General features: G+C 41.9%; 2 protein-coding genes across 4 annotated transcripts; one reads left to right on the top strand and one right to left on the bottom strand.

The window, feature by feature from the left end:
• The first annotated feature begins 2,687 nt into the window (after positions 1-2,687).
• On the top strand, positions 2,688-4,991 carry LOC144052695 (dynein light chain Tctex-type 3-like). Its single transcript, XM_077566985.1, has 5 exons — positions 2,688-3,102; positions 3,599-3,640; positions 3,930-4,053; positions 4,454-4,531; positions 4,605-4,991. The coding sequence occupies exons 1-5, from the start codon at positions 3,082-3,084 to the stop codon at positions 4,676-4,678; spliced, it is 339 nt and encodes a 112-aa protein (XP_077423111.1). The 5' UTR covers positions 2,688-3,081; the 3' UTR covers positions 4,679-4,991.
• A 959-nt stretch (positions 4,992-5,950) lies between these two features.
• cybb (cytochrome b-245, beta polypeptide (chronic granulomatous disease)) lies at positions 5,951-11,858 on the bottom strand. Of its 3 annotated transcripts, none has more exons than XM_077566959.1 (13): positions 11,774-11,858; positions 11,163-11,255; positions 10,940-11,073; positions 10,791-10,875; positions 10,572-10,720; positions 10,309-10,490; positions 10,093-10,225; positions 9,933-10,025; positions 9,612-9,865; positions 9,061-9,220; positions 8,070-8,216; positions 7,875-7,999; positions 5,951-7,778 (listed from the first exon to the last, which is right to left on the bottom strand). In XM_077566959.1, the coding sequence occupies exons 2-13, from the start codon at positions 11,188-11,190 to the stop codon at positions 7,661-7,663; spliced, it is 1,608 nt and encodes a 535-aa protein (XP_077423085.1). In that variant the 5' UTR covers positions 11,191-11,255; positions 11,774-11,858; the 3' UTR covers positions 5,951-7,660. The 3 variants fall into 3 exon arrangements, with proteins under 3 accessions (XP_077423085.1, XP_077423079.1, XP_077423088.1); XM_077566953.1 differs by having other exon boundaries at positions 10,940-11,050; positions 11,774-11,852; XM_077566962.1 differs by lacking the exons at positions 5,951-7,778; positions 7,875-7,999 and having other exon boundaries at positions 8,143-8,288; positions 10,940-11,050; positions 11,774-11,852.
• Positions 11,859-15,494: the final 3,636 nt, after the last annotated feature.

Genomic DNA, 15,494 nt, shown 5'->3' on the forward strand with positions numbered 1-15,494 from the left:
TCTCAAAGAGCCAATCGGACTCGACAAAAAAAAAGGTGAAAATGACTTTCGACCTCCTTTCGGTTTGCTTTCAGGTATTGTTTGCTCAGATGTGAGGCCATAGAGATCCTGACGTCGATGTCACGCGTCCCAAAATGGCAACCATTTTGGCATGATAGAAAACACATCTGCCACGTTGACTAAAAGGCAAACGGCACACTTTAACAATGATTGACAGCTGTTGTGGACCAGCTGCCACAACAAAAAAAAGGATTGAGCATTCTCTAGGCTACCAAAAGAGAAATCAATGCATAGCCAATGGAGCACTTTGTACATGGTGGCTGAATCAGCAGATGCTAACTGTTAGCACACGCAAAATGTGGGTTTAGTTCATTTGTGCTGCTACGCTTTAATACAGTGGTGCCCAAGTCCGGTCCTCGAGAGCCCCAATCCAGCCTGTTTTCCATGTTTCCCTCCTGCAGTGCAGCTGAATCTAATAATCAGCTCATCAGCAAGCTTTGCAGAAGCCTGCTAACGATGCTGATCATGAATCAGGTGTGTTAGTGGAGAGAAACATGGAAAACAGGCTTGATGGGGCTTCTCGAGGACCGAACTTGGGCACCCCTGCTGTAGTATATACTTAGAAGAAGGCACTCTCTAAGGAACCGAAATGTATAGGTTACATTTATTTATAAAGCCCTAAAGATTATGTGGCTGGATAGCCTAGAGTTTAAGGTCGCTACCTTTAGTACCAGTGTTCGCTGGTTCGATCCCTGTTAATTCATCACTGGGCTTTTTGCTGTAAATTAAACTGTGGACATAAGTGTACCACAAAGTATACTTAATAGAGTACTTAAATATACTATAAAGTACAGTATACTTGAATGTATGCTTAAGTATACTTTTTAGTGCACTAAAATTTTGTCCCAAGGAGTTTACTTAAAGTTTACTTTTAGTACAAGAATAAATGCACTCAAAAAATAAACGTAGGTATACATAAGTATACTCTATATTATGTACTTAAAATATACTACTTTTTGGTAAGTGAGGGAATAATTGACTTTGAAAAACCGCAAGGCCCTAAACTGTCAAATACTGATGGCCTCACATCTGTCTGGGTTGCAGTAGGCCAGAAGCCTAAAGTGACTTTGGGGACACTCAGTATTTACTTACTGCTGAATATTTAAAAATACCAACAATTGTGACAGTTTAATGTCAATATTTAATTGCTGAGAATGCCTTGACTTGTGTGGTGTGTTCAGCTGTCACTCTTCAGACGGTTGTCAAGCTCAAGTTCACAGCAGCCGCAGACGCAGAATCCAAGCCCAACTCAAGTCGGCAGTGCTGATTCTCAAAAAAAAACAGCAGCAAGACGCCAGCCCTCTGGAGCCTGCAGCCTCCTCTGAGCTCTACACTCTGTGTGTGTGTGTGTGTGTGTGTGCGCGTGTGTGGCTGAATAACATTTGTCAGGACAATTTAGATTTTACATTTTTGAGCACGTTTGCACTTTAATATGAGCTGCATGTGTATTAATGCTACAATTTTTTGGCACCGAAATGCGTCATCATTTTTAGTCTTTAGATGATACGCGATTATCTGTAAAGCATTTTGATATAAATCCGAATAAATACCAACATGTCGCTCTGACTGATTTCATGACATGATTTCAGTGTTTTCGTGACATTTAGGAAGCAGTTGTTATTTTGTTATCAGTGACTTGTCCTTTTGTGTAACATGTACAAGGTGTGTCAAAAAAGTTCCAGGATTGATGTAATAGAAAATAGCCTATATTTCAAAGTTCAAACCCCAAATGAGTTTTCCCCTTCAGTGTGGGTCCGATCATCAACCAGAAGGTCTATGAAGAAATCCTGTGCCATTTGCTTTGTTTCTTGTATTAGAACAGGGAAAGGTTGTGGCAGGACAACTCACGGCTGCTTCACCATGACAACACACTTGTTCACAGTTGCCCTGAGCACCTGACACTTCCTAGTCAAGAAGATGGCCGTGCTGGAGCAACCTCCCTACTCACTTGACCTAGCTCTGTGATTTTTTTCTGTCCTTTTCTTGATTCTCGAACTCATGTAGATCTTCAAGGAGAGCCGTTTTAAAGATGAACGACATCAAGATGGGGACGACAAAGCTGTAGAGAATCCCACAAGAATCCTTCCAGGAATCTATAAGGGGTGGCAGAGAAGGCTGGGAAAGTGTGTTCGAGTCCAGGAAGATTACGTCAGGTTGGAGCTTGGATTTGAAATCTATTTTTTAAGACGCCAGTCCTGGAACTTTACTGGCACATCTTGTTCAAGTGAGTTTCATCAACATACTTGTATACGGTGATATCCAGAGATGCCAAAAGTAATCACACTCAAAGTATAGATACTTACAGGTGGGTTAAAAAAAGATTGTTAAAACTTGAAGTACTGATTCAAACTCACCTAAGCCAAAGTTAAAAAGAAAAGAAAAAAGCCTACAATAAATATAAGTAGAATAATTTTTTACTGATAATTATTAATGTAATACCTGCTTTGATACATTTTCACAACAAAATAAGATCTGTGCACTCAAAACAGTTTCTCTTAGCAGAAAGAAAGACATTCTGGTTAAGCTACATGTAGCCTACGAATTGACAAGCTCGAGTTTACGTCACAAGTCAAAATGGCGGTCACCTCGGTGAAAGGAAGCTAAATTGAACGTAAAATTTAAACATCATAGTGCTAGGTGGGAAAAGTGTGTAAACGTCAAGGCTAATGACTTCTCCAAGAACTGATGATTCAAGTTTTGAGTTTGCAACGGCATATTCATCTCAAATGTGGCGTCAGCCGAAGACATCAGCAACGAGAGGTGAGTCAATGAGTTTATCAGCTTACTAATGTTTTAAAAGTCGGTATGAAAGAACTCTGTGGATAAAAAGTCTACAAGGCAATCAGTCTTCCTAACAGCAGATGTCGCTAGTGAATCAATCGTCGTCTTCAAAGCACTTCTCAGCAAGTCGTTGACTGGTTACAGCGGCAAGCAGCGCCCGGATTTTTCTTCTTCCATTTATGCTGTTTTTAACCAACACAAATCACTTTTGTGAACATTCCAAGAGTCAAAGACGCCAAGATGGACGAGTATCATACCGAGGTTTGTAGTTGTCTCGTTTTTATAGTCAAGGTGAAATAGCGAAATGCTTGTTTGCTAATATCAGTGCATGTAGCTAGCATCAAAGTTCGTAGGAGAAGGCTACTGTACTCTATATTTGAGGTAACTTAAACCGTTTATTCATTAATACATTTTTTTAAACAGTACTTTTAATTAAATCGTTTTTTAAAGTTATACGGTGTCCTTGAGTGTCTAGAAAGGCGCCTATTATTATTATTGTTTCTATTATTATTATTATTTTGTTCCCAACACATGGCTAGCTACAAAGCGGTACATTAACACTTCTACTACTTCTACTGCACAGTATGCACTGTGTAGTGAACTGATACACTATTTCTCTTGTTTGCTGTGTGCGTGTTTGCTAAGAATGTTGACTTGTTCTGTTCTCAAATCCAGAGCTCACATTACGCCCCAAATGGTGATCGATTTTTTTTCTTTCTATCTGTATATTGCTTTACTCATATCTTGGTGTTTTCAGGGCTCATTCAACCCCGAAGAAGCAGATAACATTGTCAAAGAGGTAACTTTTTTTTTTTTTACCATATTGAAAGTTCCTGAACTAATTGTATAACTGTGTGAGATTATATTCAAAAGTTCCTCTTTTGGAGAGGAGATCTGTCAAGATGATACAGTACCAATGAGCTTTAATAATCCTATTCCATTACTAACTGGATGCCACAATTTGTTTCAGAGGACGGAAGCCTGAGGCATATGTTAAAAGAAGCTCTGTTTGCAGCCTGGACCCGGGCTGAATCATGTAACCCGTGCTGTCATCTGACATGCACTCTGTGTGTGCTTGTTTCTCTCAGTGTATCGAGAATGTCGTGGGAGGGGATGACTACAACCAGAATCTGGTCAACAAATGGACCGCCGCCATAGTGGAGCGCTGCCTTACACAACTGGTCAAACTGGGCAAACAGTACAAGTTCATCGGTGTGTTTTCTAATTCTTATTAGTGATGAAATAAACACCAAATGTCTGGGACGGCGCATGCGGACCCTTTTGAGACATGTAGCAACCGAGCTCGGTGCTAGCTGCTAACTGGCAGTCTACCAATGCTGTTTTAATCTAATTAATGCCATTTACGAAATCAATGTATGACTTTTGATGCCTTTTTAATGGAAACCCTATTCCTAGAAAACTTAATGCCCCCATCACTTGTCAGTTCTTTTAGAACAGGCCTTTGGGCTACTCATGTTGTCAGTTGCCCCTGGCATACTGTATTGACAACTTTTCCTTCCTGTCCTACTTTCTTCTATTTGGATGCCATTTTTTATGACTGAAATGAATGTGATACTATTCCAACTAATTGTATCGAATTGTTTTTCCGTAGTTACTTGTGCCCTGATGCAGAAAACTGGTAATGGGCTCCACACGGCAAACTCCTGCTATTGGGACACGGCCATGGACGGTACATGAGTACAATCAGCCAGGCGGACTTAAATGATACTTGCGTGTTGTCTAATGCACGGGTGTCTTTGCAGGTAGTTCCACAGTGAGGTGGGAAAGCCGCACAATGTACTGCGTGGTCAGCGTGTTTGCCGTTGCCATCGCATAGAACGCAAGCGTGCAGTGTGCTTCTGGGAACGAATGGAGGATGAAGTGCCACTTCCATACGCCGGCTGTGAGCGCACAGTATGGGTTTAACTTTTTGGACTATACTGTACATAATGATCCAAAATAGGACCACTTACTGCAGCTCCAGACACTTATTTGGCACAGGCCGTGTGTACATTAAATTTCGTTGTACACATTATAATGACAATAAAGCTATTCTATGCTATTCTGTTGTCTTAGGCGTGTAACATGTCAGAAGGAATATTTGTCACAATGAGCATGTTTTCCAATTAAAAGAACAAGTACCCCTGGCATATTTGTTGTTAAAAGGTTTATTTAACTGTTTTCACCCTTTGGTGGAGTTTTTTTTTTTTTTTTTTTAAACAAAAGTCTTTATTGATATCATAAAGCTTTCAAATCGGTAACATCTCCAATTCGCTTTGATTTCAAATATCCACAAATGCTTTTTATGCAGCAAGTACACATCAAATAACAAAATAGCAACATCAAACGTCTAGATAAATTGTGTCCCCAAACAAGCAAAAAATTTAATTGCACCGTCAGACCCAGGTGTGTTATTATTATTATTATTATTATTATTGTCTTGCACGTGTCAGTTTTGTATATACACATTTATACAAGTCCTTTTGTAACTTCAATGAAAAACATTTCCAAATCACTAGGTTGTACCTTAAGAAAGAAATATTCTTTATGAGACATTAGATCACTTTTTTAGCTGCAAATATCTATAAAAGATAATCGAAACCAAGCCAAATTCCTGCTGTATTTGACCAAACCACCGGAGATTCCCCTTCAATCAAATCATCTGTGAGAGCAAGACCTTTGCCTTTTCCCAATCTTGGATCAAGTTGTCCTGGTAGGAAATCCACATTGAGGGGTGGAGATTTAAAAAAAAAAAAATAAATAAAAAACATGAACATTGCATCTGTACTGATGCTGTTCAAGTGTTTAAATATAGTCTAGTTTACAGCCTCCTTGTTGGAGATCGGTACCATTGATGTAAACCGGCAAGAGAAAATACATTACAGAATCCTCCACAGAACAGCTGAACTTCAAATGCTAATTTAACTTAAAATCCTACATACGTAACAATTTGGAAGCATGTGCGGTCATGGCTTAGGATATTGGTAGTGAGGCATGTTTAATTTCTCAGTACGTTTTGCAATTTCAGCATTTTCGAAGAATATTTTTGCATGCTCCTAATAATTCCTGAAAAGAAAAAAAAAGTTCACCAGACTTATAGGGAAACAAATTTGCTCAAAGCTTCAGCCATACCAACTTTATTCATTTATTTAAGAAAAATGTTCATGACAAAAACAGGCACATAGAATTGGGGGGGGGGGGGGGGATGCCCCCAAATCATCTGTCTCTCATTTCTCCAAGATGCTGCTTGAGGCAATACATCATTATCACTCTGTATATCTGTTATGCAACCATCCATTTTCTTAACCGCTTATTCCTCACAAGGGTCTCGCGGGGGTGCTGGAGCCTATCCCAGCCAGCTTTCGGGCAGTAGGCGGGGTGCGCCCTGAACTGGTTGCCAGCCAATCGCAGTGTTTATCTGTTACTTGCATCAATTTGCTGAACGCTCGTGCATCGAGCTCTGAAGGAAGTGAATGTTTAGCTGCTTGCGGGTCCAAAATGTGTTGAAAATGGCTGGTGAGCTCGATTTGACTTGAGAGAGAGTGCATGAGAGGCTACTGAAGGAGGAAAACAGAAGCGGTTGTGAAACCAACGATTGAAGCACTGCAAAGCAGAACAACGTCAACGTGGAAAGTACCGCCAAGTTTATTCCTTTGCCTTTGTGCAATAATGGCACATTTGCAAAACATCTGGTGGGAGGAATATGTCAGAACTTCCTCAAAATCTCTTATCAAGAAAGGTCGATTTGCTTGACGGGTCCCTTCTGGGCTTATGACACTCAGTGATGCAATTCTGGAGCTTCACTTGTAAATTGGCTTTCACTGGCATTTATGTATTGATTTATTTTTTTACATTACTCAAAGCGCTTTATCTCCTTATTTGACCTACTGGTGATGACGCCGCATCAGTACCAACCGGGGGATTCAGTTGCTCAATCTTGGTCAAGGACAGTTCAACATGGTCACAGGGGGTCCAGGATCGAACCCACAACCTTTGGTAAAACCTGTGCGATGCCTCCCCTCTTAACTCTTTGACTGCCAGACGTTTTCAGAAAAGGGATGCCGTGGGTGCCAGCCGATTTAAGCATTTTGACTGATCTTTCAAGGTCCACAGAAAATTATGTGTTTGGACTATGGAAACACACATACTACCAAATGAAAGATTGGACTCTCATCTTTCATCAGAAAAAAAAGTTTGTTTCTACCTTATTCCGTTTTTCAGTAATCAACAATAGAAAATGGTTAGTTTCACCTCTGTTTTGAAACAAACGTCTTTTAACGTCTTTGGCACGCCTCTGTAGGATTTTACTAAACGTTATTTAACGTTTTTGGCAGTCAAAGAGTTAAAAGTCTCGCTGGAATTTTCAGCGGACACACCTGCAATTCTAAGATTTGCTCCTCAGAATGATAAAAAAGTGTTTCAGAAAGCATCTTAAGCCTGAGGTTTGAGACAGGATCGGAGATGAGGACTGCGTAGAGGCTAAATGGCTGCGCGGCTTCACTACAAGATTAGATTATGCAGAATATTCAAGATGCTTTTAAAAGAGTTCGGAATCACTCAAGACAATATTCTTTTACGCTCCGAAAGAGCAAATTCTAGAGACTTGACCCGATCCCAGCTGGACGGTTCTGGTTGTTTTGAAAACATGATGTTAAGCCTCTCATTAGAGGAGGTTTATGTACAAAGGCTGGATTGGACACCCCTTGGATGAGAGGCATAACGTCACATCTTCTGAGACAATCAGAACAATCCAGTCGCGATTGATTCGATGCCCTTAAGAAGAGAACAACCAGGATGAATGAAAATGTCAATGCTTGCGTTAAAAGTTTTCTTTGTTAAAGATGAACTTGACGTCAGCTTCTGAGTGTGACAAACACTGTTTCTCCAGCGACTTGCCCAGCTGTGGCGGCCCACAAAGGAACACCCCAACTTTGGTTCTGTGGAAGCACAGGTTCAAGAGTCTTATTGCAAAGTCTCATTTTGGAATCGGGATCATTGACTCAACTTTCTTCAAGCGACAGATGTGAGCTTACCCAGGATGCTTGGATGCAATGCTAGTAAACTCGCTGTCCCAGTTGGGCTTTCCATAAAGAGTTTTCTGCTTCAGCCCGGTAATTGGGTCGTTCTCCGCCTCGTGGTGTACCCAGAAGTGGGCCGCCTACAAACAACAGGTTTGAATAATGCGTCTCCCTTGAAAGGCCAGGAAAACATTGCTGCATGTGAGACACCTCGGCCTCCTTCCAGCGGGTGAGGTAGATGTTGTAGCTCAAGAAGTCCGTCACACTCTTTGCCGCCATCTGCGCCTCCAGCGACTGCAGCAAATCCGCAAACCACTCGAAGGCCTGAGTCTCAGGGCAAAGCCAGTAGAAGTAGATCTGGACGGGAACATGATGGAGATGATTGTATTTCCTGCTCTCACAGACTATTTTTGTTCACCGTCATCTCCACTAGACATGGTGGTTAAAAAAAAAAAAAAAAAGTCAAACCAGCCATCCTAACAGGGATGTGATTTTTCCGCTAATTCGCGGAATTCCACTTTTTTTATCCCCCGCCCCCCCCCCCCAAAAAAAAATCGATTTTTATTTTTTTTATTTTTTATTATTTATTTTTTTTAGTAGTTCATTGTGTATGCACATGACTCCGACAGATAACATCTTCTGCTATAACAAAGACATTTGTGGTATGCTCTAATATGAGTTACTTTTCATTTGGTCATGATATAATTATTTGGTCATGAAATTTGAACTGTTCAACATTATTTATGTGTTAACTTAGTAATCACATTAGTTAGATATGATGATATTCTCAGTGATAGTTTTTAAAAGCAAAGGCAGTCCAATGTTTTTGAATGTGACTGATTTTGAGTTGACTAAAACTGCCATTTTATATGGGATAGTTCAATATACATTGAAAATTTATGCTGTTGTTTTGTCTATTTCTTTGTCATGTGAGTGCATTGAAAATACTTAAAAAACACGGAAAACCCATGAGCTCCGGGGGGCTTCCCCCCCCCCCCTTGTCCCCCCACCAGGGCGCTGCCCTGGACCTAGCTGGGTGCCAGCGGCCCCCAGTCCCCCGGCTAAATTTTCAGATAATTTCACTTTGGTCAAATCACATCCCTGATCCTAATTCCTTATCTTCCCTTTTCCCTTGGTATTTTTTCCGTTCTCATATAGCTATTAAAGTGTTTTATCATGTTGGACTTGGGCAGCATCTTACCTTTTGGGTGAAGACATCTTGGTTCTGGATACGTTTGTACCACACAGACTTGAGGATGGACGCAAAAGGTGTGACACCAATTCCCGCCCCCACAAGCACGACCACCTCGTACCCAAACACGTCCTCACTGGCGGTGCCGAAAGGCCCGTCGATGGCTACCCTGCAAGAACCCACGCACTCCTTTCAAGCAGAACCGAGCAGCTGAAATCTAAACATGCTTCAATCTTTGTGGATAGTTTTTAAGGACGAATATTTTTTGTGTGCCTAAATGGCTGATTCGTTTTTTTTTGGTCCAAATAGAAAAATGTATTCTGTTTTCTAGCAGGATTGCAGCACAACACTCATTGAATGCTGCTCAGGTCCGAGTGTTGCTACTGTTGGTTACTAGCATCCTTTGCGTCTGCATTCTCTCTTTAAATGGGAAGAATTACAGCGACACAATGGGCCACCTAGAGTGAAGATGAGCCCCGGATGCCTTCAACAACTGCCGGCAGCTGCAATCAAACATAATCAGGGACCATTTCTAAAAAGGAGACAGCATGTTTTCATACTTGGGCAGTTTCCAAGCCTCCTGAGTCTCGGTTTTGTCTCCGCCGCAGGCTTCATACAAGGCCTGAGTCCAGTCGCCGACAATTCGAATGTGGGCACTGAAGTAGTCCTCCTCTGGGGCTGAGGTCAGCGTGAACGGGTGCCACTCCAGCCTGGAGACCGACGGGCACTGGATGAAGACGTACTGGCCCACCTCCATGTGGAAACCTTTCCTCTTCATCTGAAGTTCCAGAGTTTTGGAGGGATGCATCACCACCTGCGGGACCCCATTTTGTCAGAGTGGATTTTGCTGACCTCGTAATTTCTACTCGAAACACACGTACCTTCGTGATGACTACTTTTTGGTGAGATCGATAGATGCGAACCAGCCTCTCGCATACGTATAGGATCATGGGTCCCACAATCCACTTCCAGGTCTGGAAAATGCCAGATGAAACAATTACAAACACGTCTACCTACAGCCCAGCAGGCTTGCCGACGCACCATTGGTGGGTTTCCGGCAAACACTGGAACCGCACAGTCTGTTTCATTTCTTTCCCAGTCCTCAAAGCGGTTTGCACAGACCAGCGGGTTGTTCGTTGTCAGACTGTCGGATGTCTGTCCTCGCACAATCCTCCTAAGAGGTCAAGCACAAACTTTGATAAACATCATTCTGATAGATAGAAGAAAGTGAACAATTCGATTTTGCCGCTTTCCTACCCAAATCCGTGGAATACCAGTCCGATAAAGAAGAGGATAAAAAGGTGATGGGTGTACCAGAACACCTCGAAGTATGACCGGCGGATGACCTCCATGGAAGAAGTGATGATGAGGATGAGGGCCAGTGTGATGACCACACCTGACACCCCTGCGATGGTGGTGAACATGACGATGGTCGGATTCTGTAAAAAAAAGTTCACATTTTCTGACGGGACTCCGACGGGGTTTTTGTGACCACCTTTTGTGAACCGTGTTGTACCCACCGTTTCATTGGACCTGATTGGGTTGAGAAAGGACGCGTTGTCTCCATTGCCAATTTCCGACAGTACGAAGGGCAGAAGGCTGCTGTTGCGGTTCAGTTGAGCGTCCATGAAATACTCAAAGTTGAACAGGTGTGCAATGATATGCACGGCTGAATATTCAGGACAGAAGGTCAAAAGGGTGACACGGAACGCCATGTGACCGGCTGGCGACGACAATACCTGTGTGAAAGGCGATCATGTACGCCACCATCTTGTGGAACGTGATGTTTCGGTCGAGCTGCCGAGCGGCCGTGCGGCTGCAGCACTGCGCGCGTTTTCAATTAGAGAGACATTCATAGAAATTGAACGGAGGTTGGAATGTTCTCTACCTGGATGGTGCCACGCATGAAGGAGAGGAGGTTCCGGCAGACGGGTAACAGGATGAGCATGCAGTTGAAGTTCAGGCAGGCGGCTGGAGCTCGAGCCCATGACAAAGCATGCTGGAAATGAGACACATCTGCATCTGGACAACGATTTCCTCAGAGATGTAACGTTTTCACGAAAATCAACATGTGCTGTATGAAGAAGCTGCGGCAAAGGACTCGCTCTCACCCCAAGCAGCACGCGCGTGTAGAACCATTTGTCCACCAGGAAGGCCATGTAGAAATGGACGAAGAGGAAGGCGTTAATCCCGAGCCAAACCAGCTGAAGCAGACAACAACAAGCACATTGAGTACATCTGATAACGTTGCTTTCATTCCAATAGTTTTAATTAATTAGTCTGCGTGAAACAAATTCAAACTCTTGTTATGTGGAAATGAGCAGAATCCATCATTTCAAATGCCTCCGGTTAACACCAAATCAAGTTCAGATGTTCTAACAGGTTTTCCCTGAAGTTTGCGCTAATGCAGGCTATTTTGAACTGTTCATAATTCCTTAAACTTGTTGAAGGCTCAAGTTTTAGCTGAATAGAAAACAACTCCAAAGAATGATGCTGCCGCCACAACTTTTCACTCCGCGCATGCCGTTCTTTTGTTTCCTTCAGCTGGAACTGGAGCCTTCGACAAGGTCAACTGAATGATAAGCAATCTGGACGAGCCGTCAAGTGTTAGCACAAAATGTTCAGGATTCTGCTAGAAAGAAAAACGACTAAAAAAATACTGTCAATTACAAGCATTGTGAATTTTCATTTCATTTCATTTGAGCAAATGAAGCATTCTCACAATGACAAAGATGGAGAGTCCCTCGTTGGCTGCCACGTTCCCCATGCCGAGTCTGGGTGCGAGTGTGGTGCTGGCGCAAAGCAGAAGAGAGAATGCGCACACTGACAACACTTCAACGCTTTTGTTTGCCGCAAATAGGGAAGTGGATGTGAAGGCTGCGTTCCTGAAATGTTCTCTGTCCGTTAAGTGATGTCACGTTGGCCGAGGGATTTCTTCACCAAAAAGTCATTTATAGTAAGACGATGAAAGCAAAGCGTTTCATCTACGACGTCACATAACTGATGGACGTCGACATCCATATGAGCGTTGTCATGGACTCATGCTTCACCTGGCCCGACAGGTGTGTTTGGCCTCCAATTAGGCGCCACTGCCTGGCTTCAGACCGGCCACTTGGGCTCTCTCACCTTCTCGGTGACCGTTGAAGAGGAACTTGACATCGGATGTTAAAGATGTGGAGGAAGTGGTAAATGTTGAAACTCGGAAACCTAAAGCAACTCTTGTTTGCTTCAGGTCTCCGATTTCAAACACACTACAAGCAACGATACAAAAGCTACACCTGAACCTCAGTCACGCCAATAAATATATAGGGTGAAAGATGTATCTTGTGTACCGACTTGTATGAGTTTTTTTTAGTAATTGTTTTTTTTTCTGTTTATGCAGGCAATGAGTCAATTAGGCTGGCAGCTAAATTGCTTCATTTCTGTTCGCAAATGCGCAAACTCATTAGCGTGAGCTGTCACTTTAATTCGGCGTGATTGCCAATCAGTTGGATGCCGAGGGCGAGTGGAGAATAAAGGTAATCATATCGGCTAGCGCTAACCGGTTAGCACGTCCACCTCCCAGTGCTGAGGACGTGAGAGAGATCGGGCTTCGGCCTTCCTGGGTTGAGTTTGCAAGTTCTCCTCGTGCTTGCGTGGGTTTTCTCCGGGTACTCCGGTTTCCTCCCACACACACACACACACACACATATATATATATATATATATATATATATATATATATCTCTTTGACTGCCAGATGTTTTCAGAAAAGGGATGCCGTGGGTGCCAGCCGATTTAAGCATTTTTGACTGATCTTTCAAGGTCCACAGAAAATTACGTGTTTGGACTATGGAAACACATATACTACCAAATGAAAGATTGGACTCTCATCTTTCATCAGAAAAAAAAAGTTTGTTTCTACCTTATTCCGTTTTTCAGTAATCAACAATAGAAAATGGTTAGTTTCACCTCTGTTTTGAAAAAAAAACGTCTTTTAACGTCTTTGGCACTCCTCCATAGGATTTTACTAAACGTTATTTAACGTTTTTGGCAGTCAAAGAGTTAAATATAAATATAAATATATATATATATATATATATATATATATATATATATATATATATATATATATGGTATTTTATTGTTTCCTAGTTTTCCATCTTGAAATGATTTACTTCATATAATGAATGTACATGTATTTGAGTTTAACTATGTATGACTGTGACATATAGTGACAGGCAGAATAATGAAATGTTCTTCCACAAGATGGCAGAAGATACACAACTAACTTGTATATCCACCAGTTTCCAGTCATTTAATAGCTTTGTTTTCAACAAAACAGACTCAGATTTGCCATTGGAGAGAAGTATGATCGGGAGTAAATTTTAGTGTTGATACTTTTTTGTGACATTTTGTTGGTGTGCTGAGGTTTATTATTTTGTGTACAATATGTGTTCCGGCTCAATAACGGTTGGACAGCATTCATCTTGCAACATGAAGCGAGCATTCTGGTGTTCTAGTGCCCTCTAGCAGACTCACTGCTGTGCTATATACCAAGAAGAACAGCAGGGGTCGCAGGTTGAGTTGTTATGTGTGCGAGGGTCAGTCGCCAAATGTGCAGGTGCGAGTCACCGCCGATCATTTGTTCACAGTTTGTCCAGTTCAGTTACATTCAGCTGCCTCCCTTGACATGCAACAGGTCGTATATCCATTGAAGACTCAATTGTCAGTGAGTGTGAATGGTTGTTTGTCTGTGTGCCTTGCGACTGACTGGCGACCAGTCCAGTATGTACCCTACCTCTCACCCACAGTCAGTTGGGATGGCCTTAATCTCACCTGCAACTAATGAAAATGGTAATAGTAAATGGGTGATTTCAATCAGACCAATGTGATATTTGGCTTTTCTGTCCCGCCAGTTTTGCTCTTCTCGTTCTGAGTGAGTTGCAAAGTCCATGAAAATGTTAAAATAAGCAAACCTAATTTGGACACAAGGCTTCCAATGATTTTACCTCCTATAATCGGAGTGAAGGGGATTATATTAAATCTGTTGCGTAGTTACTTCACAATTGTTAATCTCCTTTGTTGTGGTTCGGGCATAATACACGTGAGTCCGTCAGGGCGCCGCGTCGCACAAAGCCACCGAGTAAGTGACAATTTGCCCTCTCATGTCGTTATTGGAACGACAGCAACTGTTTTCGATCTTCAGATCAAACCGACTAGAGGGTCAAACGATCACGTGTGCTGCTGATGTTCAAGTGTGCACAACAAACAAAAAGACAGCTTTCTTCTCAATTTGACACGCCACAGGAGATTGTTGTTTACAATCTTGACATCGACAAAAAATCGGAGTACATTAAATGGGGCTTCAAAATCGTGAAATGTCACGTTTGAGCGAGTCTGCCACAAGGGACACGAGCCACCAGCTCGCAAGCTAGCGGGGGTTAGCTGAGCATGTTTTGGGCATGTGGCAGGAAGAACCTTGAGAAAAAAATTCACACAAGCATGGGGAGACTTGGCCTTAGATGCGAACCTCAGAACTGTGAGACAGATACGTCAAATCTGCTTTCTTATACCGGACCGTCTAAAACGTGGAATGTAACAAAAGCTTCATGTCGAGTAATGTTAGAACATTTCTTATACCGACCCATTCACGCTCACTTCAATTTCTGAAAATATTTAAACATTCGCCAGAAGGCACATTTCTGAACATTCGGGCATTTCTGGTATTTCGCAATCCAACACTTTCTTAATACGGTGAAAACAAACAACGTATTGATTTTGCCTGTGACTAGCATACAAACCAGGCAGACTTTTATAGTTGTCAAATGACAACGATCCAATATCCAGCTAAAAAATAAAGCTTTTCAATAGACAGAGAGCTTCATATCACCGAGTAAGACCGCCATTTTGCATTGTGAGGTAAATTCGGAATTGTCCATATTTTGTATTTTATGGGCATGAACTGTTTTTCTCTCCATAGAAAAAGCGTAATGTCATTTGATGTTAGGAAACGGCGATGAATCTTTACCAAAAATGTATGTGGATCTCCACTAGTGTTCATTTTGTCTAGGAGAACTAAAAAATAATAATTTCGTCAACACACATTTTTCACCGGACTAAAACTAGACTAGACTAAAACCCAAATTAATAAACAATAACTGGGACAAAATCAGTATACATTTTCGTTGACTAATAACGAAGATGAGATGAAAATGTACTTCACTGAATAGAAACTGGACTAAAATCTATATAGACATTTTAGTTCATGAAGAAAAACGAGATGAAAATGATCTGATTTTGTCAAATCTTGTCTCTGCTAATCTGTCGCCGTGACACTGTCATGTGACACACGCTTTCATGCTGCAAATGCAACATGCAAAAACACATAGGACAGTCAGGAGGGGGATTCACGGTGAAAGGTTGAAAAAGAAGAAGAGGAAATTATAGTCACAATGTAACAT

This window comes from Vanacampus margaritifer, chromosome 1 (assembly GCF_051991255.1).
Source record: "Vanacampus margaritifer isolate UIUO_Vmar chromosome 1, RoL_Vmar_1.0, whole genome shotgun sequence".
Taxonomy (NCBI): domain Eukaryota; kingdom Metazoa; phylum Chordata; class Actinopteri; order Syngnathiformes; family Syngnathidae; genus Vanacampus; species Vanacampus margaritifer.

What these genes read in the sequence shown, in the direction of transcription:
- LOC144052695 (XM_077566985.1), top strand. Translation starts at nt 3,082, where the DNA reads ATGGACGAGTATCATACCGAG. An exon ending in TGGACGAGTATCATACCGAG is followed by an intron (nt 3,103 to 3,598) that starts GTTTGTAGTTGT and finishes TGGTGTTTTCAG; the next exon opens with GGCTCATTCAACCCCGAAGA. An exon ending in TTGGGACACGGCCATGGACG is followed by an intron (nt 4,532 to 4,604) that starts GTACATGAGTAC and finishes GTGTCTTTGCAG; the next exon opens with GTAGTTCCACAGTGAGGTGG.
- cybb (XM_077566953.1), bottom strand. Translation starts at nt 11,818, where the DNA reads ATGGGGAACGTGGCAGCCAACGAGGGACTCTCCATCTTTGTCATT. An exon ending in CAATCAGGTCCAATGAAACG is followed by an intron (nt 10,491 to 10,571) that starts GTGGGTACAACA and finishes TTTTTTTTACAG; the next exon opens with AATCCGACCATCGTCATGTT. An exon ending in AAGATGTCTTCACCCAAAAG is followed by an intron (nt 8,217 to 9,060) that starts GTAAGATGCTGC and finishes GTTCCCGTCCAG; the next exon opens with ATCTACTTCTACTGGCTTTG.